The following is a 24,127-nucleotide window of genomic DNA, read 5'->3' as shown; positions in this document are numbered from 1 at the left end:
TTACTGCTAGGCAGCTGTGGCCATCATTTGCCGAGGCCCCAGAGCCCACACAAACGTGGCCTACTCTCCCAAGCCGGAGGCTGTCAAAATGTATCGGGCACTACTGGCGGCTCAACAAGTAGGAACCTGGCAACAGGCCTGTGAAGAATTAATAATCGCCTTAGGAATTACACTGTGAGTCGGTTCAGACTGATGCAATATAATTATGTTCATCTCGCCTGTCTATCGCCAAAGAGGTTGCACGCAATATACCCTAATAGCCCTTTCATGTGCACTAGGTGTGGTTGTACCGATGCTGACTTTTTTCACGTTGTGTGGTGCTACTCTGTTATCACAAGGTACTGGACTGAGGTGTTCCGCATTTATATCCATCACGGGATAGGATATCACCAGTAATATCAAGCAATGTCTGTTGGGGTCTGATTCCAGAAAATGCCAAGAAGAAATTGGGTATAAGGTTCGCAGTGCTAGGTCTTGTAGTGGTCAACTGATGGCACCGTATTGCAATAGAATGGCTGAATACCAGACCTCTACAATTTGGGCCTGGAAAAATGACTTGCTGGAGCGGGCTGGAAGAGGCTCTCATGCGACAGACTGGACGATAAGGTGGCAGATCTACTTTCCGGCGGGATGATGGCACATGCATTGGCTGCTCTCTTGGAGGAGGCCACAACAGATTAAATGTATATTGCATTAGATCATGAAAGATGGTTCCTGGAACCAAGATGCTATTAAAAACTGCGATTTTGTTCCATAGATTCAGTGATAACCCTATTGATCAGGGTATGTAATAAAAAATCTCGGATTAGGTTTTTGGTGACTGATGCCTAGATGGAAGCCTGTGTGTGGAGTGGGCCGGGGGGTTACTTTAGAATGATCTGTTCTTGCTGTAGAAAGTTTGTTATGGGTATAAGAACCTTATGACTGTTGCATCACTTGAGTATTTTGTTGACAGTTTTTGGCCTGTATAGGACTGTAAATGTAAACAGCCGAATGTAGACTGTGCGGTCTTATAATGAAAAAAGAGCACCAATGTTGTCATGAAAAGCTATGTATACAGTCATGCTTGCTGAAATGCTAATAAAAAAACTTCCCCTACATTTTTTTTTTACTGGAATGTCTGGACCATGAAGCAAAGACCAGCGTTCTCCTTTGCCCTAAGACTCCCTAAGGCAGGCTAAGCTACGTTTCATGTACAGCAATCAAGACGGGGGCACCAAGTTACTTTATCATTCGCCACAGTCAAAACGTCACTCTCTAATCTAAGAAAAGTGGTCCTGCCAGCAGTACAAAAACATGAGAAGAAAGGATAACCATCTTTTCTGCACCACAAATCTGACTCCGACAAACAAGCTAGACTTCACTCCTCTTCAGAGCCTATGAGGTTATGTTTGTAACTTTATTTTGGTATGTCTAGCTGTAGATTCACATTCTATGCATAATCCTGCCATCAAGTGTGGGGCTTGGACATGTGCAACTTGTTTTTGTTCAAAGTTGTTTCGAGTCATGAGGTATAGTGACACCACCTATTTTTGGTAATACACAAGGGCATCGGCTCCAATATTAGATTGGTTTTTCTCCACTGTGTTTTTTTTTCTCCACTGTCTGGTTCGGATGTGTCTCTGTGAGCTCCTGTTCCACGCTGGCGGGGGTTTCGCACAAGGCACTCTGATCCGTTCATCGTTGGTTGAATCCACAATGCTGCCTCCTTGTCTGTCTCCACCGCTGCGTATTCCTTTGACTCCGTTCTGTAGTCAGCGGCTTCTATTGTACGGGACTCAGCCCCTCGGAACACCATCACTACGACCAAGAAGGTCTATGTGATGGAAAGAACTCTTTTCCTTTACCATGAGAATTCTTGGGCGGCGTGCCTTTTGTTTCAAAACAAGAAAACACTTCGAAATTGACAGGCGTGACACATTGCTTCGGCTTCCATGGCACATCATCGGTAGGAGGAGGATACACCCAAACTCTTTGAAGAGCAAGATGATGATCTACATCTGCCAGATGTTTCCTCCTGCGTCAAGATGGAGGAGTAGTCTCTGGAAAGCATGGACTAAAAGGCTGACGCAGAGGGCCCCCCCCCTGTAGCCGAAGGCTGCGGCTGTGAATTCCACTCTCCCACATACACTCACTCCCAAGTGGCGCCAGCATTGAGCTCCTGTCCTTTATAAGAGGCGTCCGATTCACCACTTCGTCATGCCCATGGTAGGCATTAAACATCCAAGACGGACCTGACTACCTCCTCGCATGTGTCTCCGAAGTCTTACTCTAAGCCTCGTGGTCGACTGCCACCTCAACGCTGGTCTGGAAGACTCCTTCTCGACCTCTATTGGAGCCATGACACTCGGAGCCCCAATCCACCAAACTGAAGCACTCTGCATCAGAGTGTCTCGACTCAAAGTTTTCGGAGCCAAGATCCACCCACCAGAAGCATCCCTCGGCTTTCTCCAGCCTGCCGTCCATACCTGCATTCTCCCTTGCCTCTGAGGATCTCAACCAGCCAATTCTCCAATGGCTCAAAGAACACCTCGATGCCAAGCAACACCATATTCAGCCTCATATCAGCCAGATCCAAGCCAAGCCACTCCAGGCATCCAAAGACTCTGTTCCTCACAAGAGGAAATTGACTTTCGTAAAGGCCCTCAACCCTCCTGTAGAGCAAACAGCAAAGAAGCCTTGGCGTCCTAACAAAGGCACCTCTATACTGCCTCCTCTTCATTACCGTCCTCTTCCTACTCCAACTCCCCCTATCCTTACCTCTTCTATGTTACCTGTGGACCTTCAACATTCCCCACAGGGTTCCTCACATTCTGGGGGATGGGACAACCTAGGATAGTCTGATGACCTGCCTTATAATCCCAATTTCCCAGAGGAGGCTGGGGTGATCAACGTGAAGCCCCCAACTGACGCTGACCCTGACTTATACCCCAGCACAGACTTTACCATCGGAGGATAGCACCTCATACCACGAGGTCTTGGGCAGGGGTGGCCACATTCCTCAAATTGGAAATCCATTTCCACCCAGAGGTAGAAGATTTCCACATGGAAACCCTCAACTTCACACAGCGGTTCATCCAGTACTTCTTGAAGCTCAAAGGCATGCTTAAGCTCGCTTGGGAAAACTTTAAGGAGCTCGTGTAAGCACATGTTGTCATGCCTTGGGTAGATAAAAAATACAAGTCCTCTCCCTCCGACACGCCCTACATCAGAGGCAGCTACCCCCTCCCCGATGCCTTAGTTGCGCAAACGGCCAGAAAGTACACCAAATTACAGGTAACGGGAGATGCACCTCTCCAGACCGGTAGAGTAAGTAGGTTGACGCTAGTGGCAAACGTGTTGAGGCACAGTCTGCCACCCATTGGGGATTGCCAATTCCATAGGCCTTCTCTCCCAGGACGACTGGGCCCATTGTAATCAGATGGAGGACTTCATCCAAAATCTCCCAGACAAATCTAGAAAATGGGGGCAGAAGTTAGAGACAGGAAAAAAAATATTTCAACACTAACATCTGCTGCACTTTAGATTCCGTGGACACAGTTGCTCAGAGCATAGACGCTAGCATTTTTCACGGGCTCCATGCTTGGCTGCACGTTTCTGGCTTTAAGCCGGAGGTACAACAGCACCTCGTTAATGTACCCTTTGATATGGAGCATCTCTTCAGCCCCCAAGTCAGTGAGATGGTAGTGAATTGTTACTAGGACATCAATACTGCTAAACTCGAGGGCACCATTCAAACTCCAGCTGATTCTTACGGGGCTAATACAGAGGGGACTTTAAGAGGAATAATCGCAGCAGTAGAAGGGCACAGCCCCAAAGGGGCCACCCCTCCAAAATAGTGACGCTCCTGTTTCAGGACCCCGAATGCAGAAGGCTCTCGACCAAGGGGTCCAGACACATGTCTGGTGCTGGCAGCTGGCGAGCAGCCACTCGGCCAGGACACTAGAGTTAGGTTGTTTTTAAGGGGGCATCTCTGAGATGCCCCGAGTGCATTTTTCTTTAAATCCCACACTGTCATCAGTGTGGGTTTAATATGCTGAGAAGTTCGATACCAAACTTCCCAGTTTTCTGTAAGGCCATTATGGTGCTGCGGAGTTTGTAATGACAAACTCCCAGACCATATACTCTTTATGGCATTACTGCTCTTACAATGTCTAAGAATTGGCTTAGACACTGTAGGGGTACAGGGCTCATGCACCCATACCCTCCCCACCGGTGTAGTGCACCCAGCTAGATGGGTGACTTACCTATGCCAGGGAAGTGGATTGTAGGCGACTCTTCACTTTGTTCTATACCAAAATACGCAGCCTGCACCAAAATATGCAGCCTGTAGTGGCAGTGTTTTTGTGTAAAGGTACAGGCCTCTTATGGTGGCACAATAAGTGCTGCAGCCATTAGAGGCCTTCCCTGGTCACAGTGCCCTTGGTACCTGTGATACCTTTTACAAGGGACTTGCATGTAGCCAGAGACTTGCCAGTCTGGTTTTGCAACAGTGCAATTTAGGGAAAGAACATAGGCCCTGGGTACCTGATTGGCAGGAACCCAGGGCACACTCAGTCAAAGTACATCAATATTAGGCAAAAAGTGGGGGCAACCATGCACAAAGGGGCACTTTCCTACAACAAAGACTTGGAAGACCTGCTCAGGAGGATGCATCAACAAGTCCACGAATGGGAACTCCACCCCCAGACCCTACTTACATTGTTGGGGGGGGGGGGGGGGTCCCACAGATAGACCTGTTCACCAAGCCGAAAACACAAAATGCCCAAGCTTTGTATCCAGGCTCCCATGATCCATGGGCAATGCACTGTGAATGAACTGGTCAGGGATATTTGCTTACGTTTTTCTGCCTTTCCCACTCTATTTCGAGGTTTAGAAGCTGAGGCAGCCATACCTCACTCTCATCCTAGTAGCTCCAACCTGGAAACGCAAGCCCCGATTCACCATGCTGTTCGTGCTTTCCCTAGTCCCTCACAAGAAGCTCCCCAACTGGCCGAACTTTCTCTCTCTAAACCAAGGTGCTGTCAGGCTTTCCAATTGCCAATAGCTCAATCTTACTATTTGGCCTGCGTTGCTGCCAGGTGGAAATTGTTTGTACACGGTTTCCCTAGGCATATTGACCTACTCACAGCCTCTGTGCAGGGCATTGTCTGTTAACTTTTTCACCTTCAGAAGCCGGGCTTTGTCTATACTTCTATCAGATTCCAGTTAGCTGCTGTGGATGCTTACCTACAAAATAGAAAACACGCCTCACTTTTCAGAATCCCAGTCATTAAGGCTTTCATGGAAGGCCTCAAATGGGTCATTCCACAATGGGCGCCTCCCGCTGCTGTGTAGAACCTCAACATTGTACTTACTAGACTAATGGGCCCCTTTTGAGCCCCTTTAGTCTTGCCCATTTTTGTTCCTTTCCTGGAAAGTGGCTTTCCTTATAGCGTCCCTCAGGCATGTCAGTGAAATACATGCTCTTACTTTGGGAGAAAATGTCTTCCAGGTGCATCAGGATAGGGTAGTCCTAAGAACCAACTCTAAATTCCTGCCTAAGCTAGTCTCTAGCTTTCATCTTAACCAATGAATAGAACTCCCAGTGTTCTTTCCACATCCAGAATCTGTAGCGGAACGCGCTTTGCATTCTTTGGATACTTGGATGTACTACATTGACCGAACAAACCCTTCCATTAGACACAACAGCTTTGTGTCTTTCTCTGAACAACACAAGGAGCATGCTCTTTGTAAAGCAGGTGTTACACGATGGCTCATTAGATACAGATCTGTTATGCTAGAGCCAAAAGACCCCTGCCTGTCCCTCCCAGACCCCACTCAATTTGTAAGAAATAGGCCTCAGTGGCTTTTTAGGTAACGTTCCCTAAGCTGATATCTGCAATGCAGCTATGGTTTACCCCTCACAGATTTACCAAATAATAGTGTCTGGATGTCTTGGCCCGCCAGCAAGCAAATATTGACCAGGCTGACCTGCATACAGTTTTCCAATCTTCTACAACATCCTCGGGCTAAGCCACTGCATTTGGGAGGGTTGCATTGTAGTCTATGTACAGCATGTGTATCTACAGCTACACATGGTAGGAACTGAAAATGTTACCCTGAAAGCATCTGTTGGTGGCATGCAGTGCTGTAGATTCACATGCGCACAAGCCCCTCCCCGGTCGCCTGGGCATGCTGCAGATGGTGTTATCTTTTACCTTTACTTTGCATGGTCATCTCTTCCGTATCAGTATGCTCCATCTACATCCTCACCCTTCACACACAGAAAACAATCTAATGAAGCCAATGCCTATGCGCATTACCAGCAATAGGAGGAGTCAGTATACCTTGTGACTCAAAAAAAAAAACCTCCAACAAAACCAAGTTGCACACGTCTGAACCCAACACTAGATGGCATGAGTATGCACAGCATGTGAATCTACAGCAGTACATGGCACAAACAGATGCTTCCAGGGCAAGTAACATTTTCCTTTTAGTTTCTTGGGTTTGCTTTGTCTGTTTTGCCCTTGCCTTGCTACATTACTTCCAGAAGAGACGTTTCCAACTTGCAATCAGAGCTGCTTGGGCATCACATGGTGCCGGGTAGGAACTCTGGTGAAAAATCTTCCAGATCCTGATTGGTATATCTTACTTCTAAAAGGAAAAACCTACTGAAATATCAAATACTTATCCAAAACTACATTTTCAGGAAAAGTACTTTGTTCTTTGTTGGGCCATTACTATACTGTTCCTCTTTGTGCACCCAAACTCCTCTTGCAAGTCCCATTAGCTGTTAATGAGCACAGATTACACTTGTCCTATTGCCTCTGATACATGTGAGGATCCTTGGATGTACCTGCTGTGGGTGGATGGTTGTACAGTGTCAGGTATGCAGCAGTGTTTCCCGATCTTCATGGTTCACCGACTCCCTCTCCTGTTTTCCCTAGTACCAGTTCTGGAACACAAAGTCCCGGCGAAACGAGCTGACGGTGCTAGAGCTCTTTGAGGGGATGGAGCAGTACAATACAACAGCCTTCAGTTCCCTGGACCACCCGCACATGCCTCATGTTCTGCAGCAGTCTTATATCTTCCCATCAGCCATCAGTGCCATGGAGGCCACGATAACGGAGCGAGGCATAACGAGCCGGCATGTTCTCTGTGAGTAAATGAATGTTTGGGTACACATCTCTTATACGTTTGTGTGTGTGCAGTCTAAAATTTCAAATGTAATCTTAAAGTACAGGATATAGAAGGCCCACATTTGCATTGTTCCTGTTACACTGGCTACTTGACTATGAAGTCTGGCATTTAGTACATTAGTTCTTCTCTGTCCTGCTCTTCTAGCCTCATCTCTACTCTGGCTAAATTACATAAAGCAGTTTCTTATAGTTTGTAATGAAATGTTTTCCACTATGCCATGCTTAAGTGGGTGGCTTTATGGGAAAGCTGCAGTAGAACCATTCACATGCTCATATAGAGTCCCTGACCTCTATTCCAGATATTACTCCTTCATAGTTTGTTTGAGGAAACTGCAATTAGGAGTTACTAGGCCTGCTATTTCTGAGGCTCTTGTGCAAAGTTCAAGATCTGCTATTCTCGATTTGGGGTTGGCTGAGGCGGGGGGGGGGGGGATTAATCAGCTGAGTATTTATGTTCTTATTACTGTTGAAATAATACCACAGGCTTTAGCATGTGGTATTCCTGTGACTTTATTTTGGTGGTGGTGAAGTTGATGGGTTAGGATCTTCAGTTTTGCTGACTCAGTGACTTAAATAACTGCTCTTTCTGAATGGGAGTGATGGTGAAGGTCATACATTTCTTAATCTTTAGAGTGATGATCACTTGGCCCTCCATCACAGGGTGTCCCACATTTGACATTAGCAGCCAGTTAGTGTACGTAAATCACAGTATTTCATTTTTTTAGTAGGAAGACTTGTGCATTTAGAAGCTTCAGCACCCTCCTAATTGACTAGCGGTTGTCAATATCTGTGATGAGGTGGCGATGACGACCTAATTCTTGGAAATGAATCCTAGCAACATGAAAGTCTTCCTGGTTAACATTGACTTGTGCATGACAGTAGCGATGGGCATCTGCTCGTTGTAAGAAATCTCAAACTGATCCTCCATGCTAAACGAACCGTGGATGCAAAGAACCCAGTAGCTTATTTTACCTTTTAAGTTTTGCAAAGCCCATTATACCGTTAGGACTCTTTAACTGTGGATGATGAAGCCAATCAAATTTGTGCAATCATTTTTGGTCCTATCCGTTCATTGACTGCAGATTTTCAGAAGGGCACAGTCCGAATTTTGATGGAACTGTGCAAATTCAATTACATATCGTCTTCCCTGACATCTCAGCAGTGTCTGTACACTAACAAAATCCATCTTAAATTTGTGTCTCTGGCACACACAAAGCTATTTATCCTGGACATGCTTAGCACCGGAACTGTGGTGCCTAACTGGAGACACGTTAGTATTGTCTGCACCTTGTCTGTTAGGCTCAAAACGTACACACCTTAAAAGAAAAAGAAATATCAAAACATTGGAACAATCTCACTGTTATGTTGTGAAATTAACTCTATGTTCTCAAACAATCAAAAGTTTCAAAGATTAGACAGTTTGCCATGTAGGCTAGTTTTGCTGTCTTAATTGTCTTTTATCCTTCTATAGTGCCATGAAACTTAGATTTGTTCTTTTTGTATGCGTAAATAATGTAAACGTAAATCATAAGGGATTATTGTGTTTATATATACCATACAAATCACTTAAAAGGAGGCAAAATTGTTTATTGTAAAATGCCACACATCTCTCTAAGAAAAGTACCTAGAATTTAAGAAAGCAATTCAAGAACAAAAATAGTTAAGAATGTCACGTAGGGTTCAATTCACTTTGAGCTGGTCACAACCATCAATAAAGCAGTAAAACCCAATAACATAAGCACAAAACTTAAGAATTTAAGTTCACAGTCTCATTACTCTTCACATCTAAAGTTGCAGTCTGTAAAGCTTAAGACGACGGGGGCTTCAGAAGGGAGGAAGAAAAGAAGTAAATATAAATGAGAACAAAGCTAATAATAGCTCCCTTTTTATAATAAACTCATTGACTCATGTTGTCCAGTATAAAGGACATTGCATTCCAGCTGGATTCAAATTTTAGTATCTCCGTCACGTCAACTTTTACATGAGGTTTCTTTTTATGTTCAAGGAAGGCTGTAGCTGCCTTTGGTTGTTGGAAAGTGTCTTTTCTTAACAAGGCCTCTTAAGTTGGACAAGGAGGCATAACGCTACATCACAGTTAATAACAAACAACTCCTTTATTTGTAGTTCCTTTATCATTTTTTGGGTTCTATGAGTCATGTCAGAGAACAACAGTTTCCTGCTTTCTCTTGCGAATACTTCTCTCTGTGCTGTACTGCCCCATCTCAAGAAAAATGTTACCCTCGCCAGGGGTTCTCTTTCTATGCCCTCTCAAGGGCAACCTGGTTTGATAAAATATCTCTATTGAGTTTTGCCACCTAAACACCAGTACTGCATGACTTCTTACATCACATTGTTCCAGTGCGCATCAAATGGAACGAGTTAATTGAATCGATATATAGTTGGTAAACAGGTACATCGGATATTCATGAATACTCTCAAGTGCACCATACTAGGAGTGTTGAATATGGTTGGTCTACTGTGGTAAGCGTTGTTCATTTCGAATTAATCTTCCCTCTTTTGGCTAGCATTGCGGGTGTAGGAAACTGGGGGTTTTCTTGCAGTACAGAAGTGTGAAGGCACACCTGCATGAGCAGATATGCATCTGTGTTGGTGTTTAGATGGGGGGTCTAGAGATTTTGATCCTGGTGTCACTGCACCTGCTGTACCATTCAAATCATGACCCTGTTGTCTGCAAGGTAACTGCACTTGTGGTTGCCTGTTCAGTGGTAAAATATAGCATAACTCCTGTATACCAACATTATTTTTAACGTGCAATGTTTATTACAACATTTAAAATTTGATCATAATGACCAAATAGATTAAGTTGAAAAAAACATTCCGATAGTGTCTACAAAGTACAAAGAAAGGTACTGAGGCATGAATAGGAAATGCCGCAAACGTTCTAAAGCTAAAACATCTGCTTTACACCCCTAAGTAATAAAATGCGAGCATTCCAGCATACTGTTAGAAGCTGTCTGCATATCCGTGGGAAGAGATATCTGAAAGAAACATGTTAATAATAGATTCCTTACCTTAGAATTATCCCCAGGCGTCCGACAGGATCCGGAAAGATTTTTTATCAGCAGTACCTCTGTGCGTCGGAAGGTGGCATCGGTCAGCTCTGCGTTAGTCTTCGACATCGTGGTCGCTGGGATGACGTCGGGGCAGCTACTTAGACGCCACCCTCATGCGCTTATGTCAGTTCTTTTTTTTTTTTTTTTTTCGCGCCAGCCAGTGCAGATCCGGGAAGAGCGGTACCTCAGACGTTTTTTGACTACGTTTTTCTCGGCTTTTGTCGACGTCTTGTTTCGAGTCTCCGACTCTGAACAGGTGCACGAGGAATGCCCGGTTTTAAGGCCTGCGGTTTCTGTACTCGATTGATGTCGTTGACGGACCTGCACCACGTGTGCCTTTTTTGCCTGGAGCGCGACCACGACCCCAAGTCATGCTCCGACTGTCAGTTGTTGACACCAAAGGCTTTGCGGGAGCGGTCCCGAAAGCTGCTTGAACGACGACCGTAGGCTCCACATTATTTGAGGTCCAGGTCGAGAGGGAGGTCGAGGGACCGGTCGCGGAGCCACCGTCATTCCGGCTCGAAGTCATCGAAGTCTTCACACTCTGGGTCGGGTAAGTCGACGCTTAAGAAGAAGTCGAAGAAGCATCGTCGCTCTTCGCCTTATCCTCGTCGGTCTGCCGATCTAATGAGGCCTGCGGGTGGTGCCAGTCCCGCGGCTCCGTGTGTGGAGCCCAAAGTGTTGACTCCGAGCTTCCGTCCCTTTCAGGGACACTACCGCGCTCGACACCTGTCGGGACCCCCCTGGCCAGCGCTGACCCCAGCCTCCTTCCCGACATGGACACGGAGCCGGACCAGCGGCGGTTGGGGTTTTCATGCCCCTGTTCACTCCTGGGTCCCCTTTCCAACATCAGTGGCACCCAGAGGATGAGGAGGAGGACTGGGGGGGGGGGGGGGGATCAGGTGACCCTTTAACTGACCAGCTTGATACTGAGGAGGACTGGAGAGAGGAGCTAGGGGATGCCAGTGGTCTTGACACTTCACCCGACCTTGGCTTGTTGTCTCCTCCTACCGTGGCTACGGAGGAGGGAGCGTCTTACGCTGTGGTGCTGCGTTTAGCGGCCGAGGCTCTCAACCTCGGTGGCGGTCAGGACTAACTTCCTGACTTAGTTGCTTCAACCAGCGGCGAGCTCTTCGGAGCCCCTACTTCCGTTTAATGAGGCCCTCACTGAAGTCCTTTTGAGCACGTGGTCCAGGCTCAACATGGGGGCACCCGTGGACAGGATGATCGCCCGATGCCACTGCCCACCTCCGGGCGACCCTACTTTCCTCTCCCAACACCCCACCCACGAGAGCTTGGTGGTCAAAACCTCCTCCTCCAAAAGCTCCTTCCCTACCGCTCCACCGGAAAAGGAATCCAAAAAGCTGGACCATCTTGGCAAGAACTTTTTTCTTCTGCAAGCTTAGGACTGCGATCCGTACTGCATGTCTCTTGAGCCGTTATTCGCACTCAGTGTGGGATATGGTGGCACAAGTGCTGCCTCAGTGTCCGGAGGCGGCCCGGGCAGTGCTCTCCCAGGCTTTCGCCGCCGGGAGAGATGCAGCTAAGTTTACGATCCGTTGTGGGTTGTACACCGCCGACTCTCTGGGCAGAACCATTTCAAAGTCGGTAGCGCATCATCGCTACGCCTGGATGAGGTCCACTGGCTTTTCGGGGGATGTCCAGAACACCTTGATGGACATGCCCTTTGATGGCCGTCGCCTTTTTGGCGACAAAGCAGACAACGCCGTAGAGCTACGGCTACAGCCAAGTCCTTGGGCCTCTCCTCCCGTCGGGCGCAGTCTGCTTTTCGGCCCTTTCGACTACGGTAGGGGTACCCGCTACGTCCCACCCAGGGCCACAGGCTGCAGCAAGTTACCCAACCTTCCCGGGAACGTGGAAACCACCGGCGAGGTTCCGAAGGCCAGCGGGCGGGCCAGCCCACCAACCCCCCCTCTGCAGCAGCCTCCAAACCCTCCATGTCCGACCTTTCAGGCCCATCAAACGCCAGTGGGCGGCAGGATTAACCATCACCTCCCCCACTGGCGCACCATCACTTCAGACAGGTGGGTTTTGCAAATAGTCCGAAGGGGCTACTCCCTCCCCTTCAAGACTACCCCTCCAGCCATGCCACCGCGATACCACTGCATGACGGAGGATCATCTGGCCCTTATCCAGCAGGAAGTTACAGCTCTCTCTAGGCCAAGGGAGCCATCGAGCGCGTTGCTGTCCCAGAAGTAAGTTGTGGTTGTTACTCCCACTACTTACTGGTTCCCAAGGACAAGGGTCTGCATCCTATCTTGGACCTCACGGACTTCAATCACTTCCTCCGGAAGGAGAAGTTCAGGATGTTGACGCTTGCTCAGGTCTTGTCTGCCCTCGACCCGCAAGACTGGGTGGTAGCGTTGGACTTGCAGGATGCTTATTTTCACATCCCCGTTCTGCCGGCCCACCAGCGTTACCTGCGGTTCACGGTAGGCCACGAGCACTTTCAGTTCACCGTGCTCCCCTTTGGCCTTACCAGCGCTCCTCGGGTGTTCACGAAAGTGATGGCGGTGGTCGCAGCTCATTTGCGCAGATCGGGATTTTAGTCTTCCCCCTATCTCGACGACTGGCTGTCTTCTCTCTACTCCAGACTACGGCCGACCTCCTGCATATGCTGGGGTTCTCCATTAATGTGCCGAAGTTGCACCTGATTCCCTCTCAGAAGCTCCTCTTCATCGGAGCGATTCTGGACATGATGCAGTTTCGGGTCTATCCTACCAAACAGTGGGTCCGGGATATTCGGGCTATGATTCCGATCTTTCAGCCTCTGTTCCGGGTTTCGGTCAGGATGACCCTGAGGCTGTTGGGCCTCATGGCCTCCTGCATCCTGCTGATCGACACTGCCAGGTGGCATATGCGGATCTGCAGTGGGACCTGAATTTCCAGTGGGTCTGGGATGGGGCGGCCATATGGGAGAGGCGGAGATCAGAGGCCTCTGGTCTCTGGCGGAGTCCGGGCTTCACATCAATCTTCTGGAGCTCCGGGCGATTCGTCTTGCACTGAAGGCATTCCATCCCTCTGTCTGGTGAAGAGTAGTGCAGGTGTTCACGGACAACACCACCGCCATATGGTATTGCAGCAAACAGGGCAGAGTGGGGTCGTGGACCCTATGTTAGGAGGCCCTCTGCCTCTGGACATGGCTGGAACATCAAGGAATTTCCTTGGTGGTTCAACACCTGGCAGGTTCTCTGAACGCCAGGGCGGACGATCTCAGCGGCAGGTTCATGGTGGATCACGAATGGCGTCTTCACTTGGAGGTGGTGCAAGTTCTCTTTCAAAAGTGGGGAGAGCCTTGGTTAGATCTGTTTGCCACCGAAGAGAACGAGCAATGTCAGCAATTCTGCGTGTTGGAATTTCCAAGGCGGCACTCGCTCGGCGACACTTTTCATCACGAGTGGAGTTGTGGTCTGGTGTACGCCTTTCCGCCTATACCACTTCTGCCAAGAGTGCTGAAGATCAGACGCGACCGGGCCCAAGTTATTCTTGTGGCTCCGGATTGGGCACAAAGAGTCTGGTATCCCGAGCTGCTCAACATGGCCATCGATCCTCCGATCAGACTGCCTCTTCGGGAGGCTCTTCTGTCGCAGCAGCAGGGGACGGTCCTTCACCCAAACCTGTCCAGTCTCCACCTCCTTGCGTGGAGATTGAGCGGCGGCAGTTGACATCTTTCGACCTGCCTCCTGAAGTTTGTGACATAATCTTGGCAGCCAGGCGTCCCTCCACAAAGACAGTATACGCCTGCAGGTGGAACAAATTTGTGGCATGGTGCACAGCAAAGGCTGTGGATCCCCTATCTGCCCCTCTATCTGAAGTACTCTTGTTCCTTCTCTCTTTAGCCCAGAAGGGCTCTGCTCTGGGAACTATCTGCCATCTCCGCCTCCCTTCGGCTGCCAGATCAGCCTTCTCTTTTCAAGTCCCCGCTAGTTACCCGTTTCTTGAAATACTTAACACATCTTTTTTCCTCCAATTCCATTTGTTATGCCTCAGTGGGACTTGAATATTTTGCTAACTTATTTAATGTGCGCTCCCTTTGAGACGCTTCATAACTGTCCTTTACATCTCTTAACTCTTGACACTGCTTTCCTGGTAGCCATCACTTCCGCTAGACGGGTGAGTGAGCTCCAGGCTCTTTCTTCCAAACCTCCTTTCTTGTCTGTTCATCCGGACAAGGTGGTTCTCAGGACCCATCCATCCTTTCCTCCTAAGGTGGTCACTACCTTCCACATCGGGCAGACCATTACTTTGCCCACCTTCTTTCCGCCTCCACATCCTTCAAAGGAAGAAGAGAGGCTAAATCCGTCTGGACCCAAAAGCGTGTGCTCTCGTCCTATCTGGATCGCACAAAACAGTTCCGGGTGGATGATCAACTTTTTGTTGGATACGTAGGTGCAAAGAAAGGTCGGACCGTACACAAACGCACCATTTCCCGATGGGCCGTGTTGTGTATTAAGGCTTGTAACTCTCTGGATAAAAAGGAGCCTCCAGTCAAGCTACGCACTCACTCCTACCGGGCGACGGCAGCCACTACTGCCTTGGGAAGAGGAGTGCCTCTGAATGACATCTGTCAGGCGGCTACGTGGGCATCGCTGCACACGTTCACCAAACACTACTGCCTGGACAGCCAAGTCCAGAGAGACTGCTACTTTGGCCATTCTGTTCTCCAGGACTTTCTGGTGTGATGGTGGTTCGCAGACCCACCACTGGGGTTGGTATTGCTGGGGTATCTATTCTAAGGTAAGGAATCTATAACTAACGTATTTCTTTCAGATGCATATATTCGGTAACGATAAACGGTAAGAAACATTAGTTAGTTATAGATTCCTTATCGCCCCACCTATCCGCCCCGTTCTGCGAACTGATTTGTAGGGTTAAGAACATGCTTTCAGGGCCCTAGTTTTGTGAACCAATGGTCAGTGTCTTGCATGGCTCTGCGTTTCTGGTGCGGAAAGTCGTGTACAGAACTGACGTCAGCGAGTGAGGGCGGCATCCAAGTAGCTGCGGCGACGTCATCCTGGCGACACCGACAACAAACGCGGAGCCAACCGACTGCACCTTCCGACATAGAGATACTGCTGACGAAAAATCTTTCCGGATCCAGTCTGACGCCTGGGAGCAATTCTAAGGTAAGGAATCAATAACTAACTAATGTTTATTACTGATATATTGTTACCGAAGGTAAGTAACTTGTGCGATACCTTGACAGTTGATGGGGCTTAAACAGTGTGAACAGCTTTAGTAGACTTATCGTAAATGCGTGCAGCCAGGGGAAGTTAACCAAAAAACAAAGGTTCCACACAAATGCGAAAGAACACTGTAATTCGGCTACGTAACTAATAAGAGTCCCCTTTTAAGATATATTAAATGCAAGAGATTTCACAAGCACAGTGCAAGTGCTGTACAGGCGAAACCTAAAAAGAAGGGCTTCACATGCCCTGACAGCAAAAACACAAAATTGCTGTATTTTACTGAAGAAGGGTCAGTGGTCTCATTGGCGCTAAGGGCCAACTTCCATTTTGGACGACCAAAGATATTGCTCCAAGAGATCAAATTAATTGTTACATTAAACCAAACTCATTGCTGAGATTGGACTACAGGCAACTTTTAATTAGGCCTGGGTGGTAAATTCCGTTCCGCTCGCGGAATTTGGGCAGTACCGCGGAGAACGCGGAATTGCCAAAAATTGTGCGGCGTCGTGGAATTTTTCCCTTGTTCGCACTTTCAAAATGCGTGTTCTCGCGCGCAAGAGCAACTTACCGGTATCCCTGCGTTCGCCGACGAGTTTTCCTATCCGTTTGCATTTGACACGTGATTTTGGTAGCCAGCCGCGCAATCCCGCGAGCGTGTGCGATCGCGAACACGTCATTCGGAGGCGCTCGCTTTCGCAAACTAGAAACCCGCATCCCAAGCGGGCGGGACAAGTCAAAGAAGATGGCCGTGCCAATTGGCGACCGTATTGGCAGGTTCGCGAGATTTCACCCCAAGCACGCAAACAGCATTTGCGAACAGGGAAAAACGCTTCGCGAAAGGGCGGAACAAGCAATTCCGCGGAACTTTCCGTGCTAGCGGAGAATTTTTACCATTTCGCGGAGCTGTGTGTAGCACGACCACACAGATTCCGCCCACCCTTACTTTTAATAGAAAGGTGACTTTAGAAAGTTACCACTGTATTGCCCAATCCTTCGGTAGCCTTTCCTCACTATCTGCAGCAGTTGTCACTCTAGACAACATGCTACCCAAACACCTCCCATCCCCTCTCCCCCAAACCACCCATGCTAGGAAGTGTAAAGCACTCCTAGGAACAGGGAACAAAGAGAATTGCTGAAGAGATGTGCTGTGACCTACAGCATGATGGCTTCTGGGCAGTAGCCACAGATGGCCGATTTCCAAGAGGCTGCTACCTCAGTGAAGCAAAGGACAATCACACCTTCACCTCCTACTCCTTTGTGTAAGCAGACACGCAGGCATCTCCTCCAGAGGGGCAAAACCAGCTTCCACAGAGGAGTGGCTTATTATGCTGGGCACACACCAGGACTCTGTCCAGGGCTCCTCACAGGGAGAGAAGGAAGGCTTGTGCTGTCTTGGATTAAATAGGGAGGGGTATTCAGGGATTGTTTGGTGGCCAAACCCCCAGAAAGTGATCTAAAATGAGAAGGGTATCCTTGTGGGAACTATTGCCTCCTTGGCTAGAGAGTGTCCTTCTCCCGCAAACGAGAAAGCATTAAAGTGGCACCCTAGACCCACAGTCCTCAGATCATTACTGTACTGGAAGAAGACAGAAGGAGGACTTCCCTGCTGCTCCTTGGACCCTGAAAAGCGGCTGCACCAAAGACTGGACTGCACCGGCTGCACCAAGAGACCCGCAAAGAGGACTATGCCTGCTCTGCCCACTTGTGGATAAGCGCTCCACCTGTGCTAGCACGGAAGACGTGACTCAAATGGCTAGGTGGCTAGCCTCCTGTTAAGCATAAGGCCACCAAAATCTAGAGAAACCTGCACCAGTCGAGAGCCCAGCTGCCATGGACACCTGACCACAGCTGAACGACGAAGTGTCTGCTTGCCGACCAAGTCTGAACCTTCCAAAGAAGTTGCTAACCTTTAAGCACCCGCTGAACTTGCTGAAAGGGGAGACTAGTTTACTAGTGGCAACTGGACCTGCTCTGGATTCTCCCTGCTGCAACCTGGGTATTGAGCCCCGAGGCCGAAGAGGTCTCTTTAGTTGGTCCCAGGGTAGCCTCTAGAAATCTCATAATATCTCTTCAGTATATCTTCAGCTTCAGTATCTCAGCATCCTCCATCCCCAGCATCAGGACCACTTCTTAGCTAGATGGCGTTAAAGGAGGAGAAAAGTACAGCGAGAACCCTAAAACTGCTGACTGCGACAGGTAAACTGTACGCCTGGACCAGAGTGGTCATTATGAGGATTCGAATAGGTGTTTAATCTATTGCATGTAAAAGATTAAAGTTAAAGTATTTTACTTACCCTTGAAAAATCATATATGTAGCATATATATATATATATATATATATATATATCTGTCTCTCTGTCTCTCTGTCTCTCTGTCTCTCTGTCTCTCTGTCTCTCTGTCTCTCTGTCTCTCTGTCTCTCTTTCTCTCTTTCTCTCTCTCTCTCTCTCTTTCTCTCTTTCTCTCTTTCTCTCTCTCTCTCTCTCTCTCTCTTTCTCTCTCTCTCTCTCTATATATATATATATGGTTTTGTATCTATTTAAGCTAAAAATACACTCTATTTTTTATAAATTGTTGTTGGATTTTTGTACTTACCTTTTGTTTTGGTACTTCTAAATGCTTCACACTTGTTCCTTTTGTTAAACCGGACTGTTTTGTGCCACAGTTACCCAGAACGGAGTCCAGTGCTTTCTTAAAAGAAACCTAGCTGGACCTGATGAAGATTGTGACATTATTATATGTTGAGGACTCACAACCACACCACAAAATAATCCCCTTGCCTGGCAGACCTTCCAAAATGTGTTGAAGTATGCTGATTCTCTAAGACGCCTATCTTCTATTGGATAAACTTTGACTAAATTCGGACTCCGTACACCCTAGTCTTATCCTTGCATCAAGCAATCTGAGGTTTTACTTTGAACCAGATAACGAGAGAAAAATATTTGTGTCATAACTCCATTGTAGATTGATCCTAGGCGTCAGTGTATCTATGCCGTATTAGTTAACCTTCCTAAGGATTTAATATGAACATCACATTTGAGTCTCTCTCTCTTGCTCTGTTCAAATTGTGGATTTTGCTGCTCTGATTTTTCTGTTTAATAAATAGATGGCAGTTCCGACCTTCCACTACCTCCCTTCTTACTTGGAAGTAGAAATGCACCTCCTCCTTTTGTTGCAGAAAATGTTGACTTAATCCCCGACTGTTAAATCAGGGTGTCTATATTACAAAGGCATGCATTCGTTCTCTGCAAACTAATATGATGATTCTTTTTTAATTAACATTACCCTATTCCCAGAGACGTCCGATCATCGGGCACAATGAAGGAAGCACTCCAGGTGTCAAACAAATCATGAGTGTGATATCTAATCCATGTTCATCCAATTATACATGTCCTGGTCTTTGGAATTCTACATTTGGATCGCTCTAGGTTTTACTTAACTACCATATTGCTATACTAACCATACCTGCTCTCTGAAGCAGGGGAGAATGCATACTTACCCTGAGAGATTAAGAATGTATCTCTGCCACCACTACCAACCATTTCTTTGTGCAGTATGGTGTTTGTTACTTTATCTAATTATTCTCCTCCCTCTTTCTGTGTGTTACAGGGGAAAATTGCGCTATTTAGCATAATATTTTGGAAAAATAATTTCTGCCTCTGTAAATATTTTACCATCTCCATACCCCATCTGCAATGTGCATGTGTTTTGTGTTGGCCAGCTGTTATAATTGACTCTCTTTGAGGCAGTAGGTTTACAATTTGCTATTTCTTAGTTTGTATAATTAGTCGATGTAAAAATGTGTTCATATTCAGGAGATGCCCTTTTTAAAGTTTATGGTATTTGGACCATTTTGTTCCACATTCACGAATATACCATAATTAACCTTCAGCATCTATGCTTCAGCCTCCTCCTCTGATGCTTTTTTTTCTTTATAGTTGGGCTTCCTTCAGGAGCAATCCTTTCTCTGCCCAAAGCTCTGCTTGATCCTAGACGCCCTGAAATTCCTACTGAATACACAAGGTAATGGCGAATGTGCTTGTCTTTATGTGAATGGGAAGAAAGACAGACTAGTTTCTGTTTATGGATTTCTTTGAGCCTGTTTGTTTTTTTTATTTCTTTGTATCATTGTTCAAGGTTTGGTGCTTTCTACTATCAAAGCGAGGCTGAAAGGCAGAACTGGTGATTTAAGAAATTATAGATTCTCCTTGAGAGCATCTTAATTGACCTTCAGAAGCTCTGAATACTCATGTCCACATGCTGGGTCTCAAAGCACTTTTTCAAAAACAATACATTTCACATTTGCATTTCTATAGATGAGCCATATTCTTATTTGAAATATATAGCCAAATTCCCTTGATTGGATATCTTTTCATTGAGTCGTCGTTACTGTTCTCTTATCCTGTTGATGGGCTATTACTCTTCCTTGATTATCAAAGGGCTGTTACCATGCTGTGATTCCATGGACAATCCATTAATGTGTCCTAATTTGGCCAATGGGTCATTACTGTGCCCTGTCCCGGAGAAAGGGACATTATTGTCTTTAATATGTATATGGGCCTTTACTCTTCCCTAATCCTATGGATGAGCTGTTAGTATGTCGTGTGGAGTCTCTTATGGTTTATTTGTCCAGCAAGTAGTTCATTCCTGTTGGCATAATTCTATATTGGGCCAGTAGGTTTGCCCTGATCCTCCTGTTGAGTATTTACTGTATTGCAATCCTGTGGCTGGATGAACCATTCCTGTACCCTGACCTTGTAAAAGAGAGATTTCATGGTCATGTGTGTTCTGCCATACTGCTGGTGATACCTTACTGAGCCACTGTTATGGTCGTGCAAAATTGAGCCCCTGTAATGCTTGTGAGACATTTTTTGCCAAGGTTCTGCCGGAGGGGTATTATTGAGCTCTCCTCTTTTTGCCAATCTGTCAAAATATATTTTAGGCAACGCCTATGAAAAAATAGAGCATATGGTGTTCAATATATACATTAAATGTGGTCAACTTAAAACAGTTTATGCTTTTATAAATGGCATGTGCATAGTTCTGTGCATGAGCAGAATCCCCGTAACAGCAGTACTTATGCTTTTAATATGTGAGTGTAAGCGGAACACACTAAGTGATATAATTGAAGGGGGGTCAGAGCTTCCTCGCGACGAAGATGGCTGCTTAAGCGAGAAGCTCCACACAACCACCAAACGATATTGCTATTATCCGGTATCTGAATAGTGCATGCGGCTTCGCTGGGGCTGACCTCGGCTCCGGGGGAGCCCTAGAGCTGATAGATCTACCTCCGACCCCTGCGACTGCCCGTACGGTGGAGCGAGAGAATGCGACCGGCTCATAGCGGAGGCGGGCCGAGATCCCCGGCTGCCGTGAAGACCCCAGGCAGCCTGACACGTTGCATCACTGAAACGGATGTTGCCCTGAGGACGACCGTAAAGGTCCGAATTGCTGTAGCGGAGCTCCGGCACTGGACGGCGACCTCATCTGCATGCAGTGAGGAGGCAGAGGCTCCCCTGGGCTGGAGAGGCGGCCGTATACCCAAAACGTGAGTTGGAGACGCCGTAGAGCGGCGGCATGTCTGCCGAAGTCTCCGGGAGAGCGCAGTGACCCTCCACAACGCGACGGCAGAGTTGAACGGTGGGGCGGCTGTAATCTCCCTTAGGCGCTATCGGGGAGCTGTGTGCGAGGCTCCACTGAAGGCTTCAGCTAGACCCTTGCTACATTGAGAAACGAGCTGAGCTACGAGTTGGATCCACCATTTTGGAGACAGGGGCGGCGTTTTCCCCTGACTGCATAATTTGGCCAGAGAGGTGAGCGCAGTTTGTTGCTGGCTGGTGGTGCCTCACCTCTCTAGAGCAAGGGTCGCTTTGTGCTGCCCCCAGACTCCGAGCGAAGACAGAGGAGGTGTGTGCTCTTGGGGGTGTCTGGAACGTGCCCGTGGGCCTCAGGACGCTCCTCGCTTGGGGGATTGTAGTTGGCCCACCTCAGAGAGGCTGAAGGAAGTGACTAACTGCCCTGCGAACTGGGCAGGCTCTGCAGACTGCAGGACGCTGTCTTTGAACAGGTCCATACCCCCTGCTAAAGAATCCTGTGTATGCCTGCCTAGCAGCACCTCATACAAGTAGGAGTGTGGCGGGGCTGGTAGCGGTGACGCTTAACCGAACCTTGTGCCTTGGGGGGTGGGGGGGCGGGACCTCTTTGATTATTGTTGTGATTTATGCGATTACTGTTTTCTATGATGGTTCAAGGGGCATGTTCGCTTGTTTTTCGCTTAGGCTCAGTTGGGGTAGGTCAGGTGTGGGTGGGTGGGGGGCGGGGCAGGAAGCGGATTTGATGGGCAGGACACTTTTTATAGACACTACTTTCTACACATGATGATTGTACAAGTTATATGTTTCAGTGGCAGGCACGAATAGTCCGGTAGGGCGTGATCACAGGACTGCAGGTAATGCTCCCCATAGCGCTACTGTGCAGGGTAAACTGCGGGCTCTCACATGGAATGTGAGAGGTCTTAATGACCATAGGAAGTTGCGTAAGGTTTTGGCCTATTTGATGAGACATGACATAGATGTTGCGTTACTGCAGGAGACGCATCTTCCTCTTACTAGCCCCATGCCCCGCAGCAGGAGACTGCAGGGCACTATCCATGCAGCCGGGTTTACCACGCATGCTCGAGGGGTGCTAAAATGGGTCCGCCCAAGAGCTTCTCTCTCACTTGACCCCTTGTTCATGGATGTTGACGGACGGTATGTGATCTCCAAGTGCTGTGGCCAGGGGCTGGACATATTTATAATAAATGTTTATGGACCCAACTTTGATAACCCCAATTTCTATACTGCACTGACTGACGACGTATATAAATGTGGGGCAGCGCAGCAGCTCTGGGGGGGTGATTTAAACCTGGTCCTTCACCCCGACTGGGACAGATCGGGAGGGCCGACCAGACATGTCACGGCGGCGGCTAGAATGGTCACAGACATCATGACGCAATTAGACTTACATGATGTATGGAGGTGGAGGTTACCAGATGATGGGGGGTATACGCATTATTCGGCATATCACGACCTACATACACGCATAGACTACTGGTTGACCACTGGGCAACTATAAGAGTATACGCGGACCTGTGAAGTACTACCCCGCACACTTTCGAATCACTCCCCGATCCTCCTAGTTTTAGAGCTCCCACAGAGACTTATTCTCCCCCTACACTTGGAGGTTTTCCCTGTACACTCTGCTGGACGCGGCATTTAAGGAACAACTGGCAGATGCGATCGAAACGTACTTTGATAAGAATGTGGGCTCAGTGGAGAGCTTTCAGGTGGTCTGGGAAGCCTTTAAAGTTTACATCAGTGGGGTTACTATGTCGAAGCATGCAGGGGTTCTTAGTGTGCTGCGTAAGAGGCTTGCAGATTTGGAAGCTGTATTAGCCACTCGGGAGACGCGACTACAAACTAGCGCTGATGACGAAGTCCTGAGGGAATTCAAAACCCAGCTAGCAGAATACCACGACACCGCAGATGGCAGAAATTAAGCACCTTGGTGTGAGAAAGTGCCATCTTTCTTGCATGGTATGCCCCCACTTTTTTCTGAATTGCTGAATGTACTTTGACTGAGTGTGCCCTGGACTCCTGCCAATCATGTGCCCAGGGCCTATGTTCCTTCCCTAAAATACAAAACACAAATGGGCAAACACTGGCCACATGTCAGCCCCTGGTAAATGGTACCCTAGGTACTCAAGGCCTTGTGACCAGGGAAGGCTTCTAAAGGCTGCAGCACTCATTGTGCCACCCTTAGAGGCCCTGTACCCTTACACACACTGCCCTTGCAGGCTGAGTGTCTGAGTACAAGACAAAACAAAGAGTCGACATGGCACACATACCTGTGTGCCATGGCCACAGCCTACACTGCCATGGCATACATCAGCCACCCCTCTAGCTGGGTGCCCTATGCCAATGGTGTGGGCACAGGAGCAGGAGCCCTGTGCCCCTACAGTACCCAGGTCCATTCCTGGGCACTGTAAGTGCAGTGTTGCCATTTAAGAGTATATGGTGCTGGGAGCTCGTCAAACACGAACTCCACAGCACCATAATGGCAACACTGAAGACTGAGAAGTTTGGTATCAAACTTCTCAGCACATTAAACCCACACTGATGCCAGTGTGGGATTTAATGTACCAAGCACCCCAGAGGGCATCTTAGAGATGCCCCCTGAAACCTAACCTACAATCCACGTCTTTTCTGAGGCTGCCTAGGCTGCCACACAGCAGACATGTTGCTGGACCCCTGGGTAGGAGAGCCCCTGTCTTCTGGGTCTGCAACAATGCACATCCTGGGCGAGGTGCTAAATCTCCTCCTCCAGGATGGGCAGGGGGAAGCTTCAAAGGCATGCCGCCTCTGTGAGCTTCCCCTGGCCACTGCAACCCCCCACTCTGGCGGGAAGCATGGCCGGAAACCCCAAATAAGGACAGGGGATGTGCCAGCCTGCCAACCCCACCCCTCAGGTGGGGGAGGCGAGGTGAAGCACATCTCCGGGCTCTCGCCGTCTTGAAGATGGGAAGCCCTGCCCAATCAGGACTAGGCTACTGCCCCCCTCCCACAGAAGAGAGGCAAGATAGGGGGTGTACCCACTCCAGGACAGGGACCCATTGGTCCCTGCCCT

At 48.1% G+C, this 24,127-nt stretch overlaps 1 protein-coding gene across 1 annotated transcript in view; it reads left to right on the top strand.

Annotated features, from left to right (window-relative positions):
- The window catches only part of EMC1 (ER membrane protein complex subunit 1), a 281,531-nt gene that overhangs the window by 237,866 nt on the left and 19,538 nt on the right, over positions 1–24,127 (top strand). The window contains exons 20-21 of the mRNA XM_085609063.1: positions 6,930–7,140; positions 19,402–19,486. Of these exons, the coding sequence (XP_085465189.1) occupies positions 6,930–7,140; positions 19,402–19,486 (296 nt within the window). The remainder of the gene's footprint in view (positions 1–6,929; positions 7,141–19,401; positions 19,487–24,127) is intronic.

The sequence above is a fragment of the Triturus cristatus genome, chromosome 1_2 (genome assembly GCF_964204655.1).
Source record: "Triturus cristatus chromosome 1_2, aTriCri1.1, whole genome shotgun sequence".
Classification (NCBI taxonomy): Eukaryota; Metazoa; Chordata; class Amphibia; order Caudata; family Salamandridae; genus Triturus; species Triturus cristatus.
Note: the sequence above shows the minus strand (reverse complement) of the source record. Positions and strands in the feature narration are given on the sequence as shown.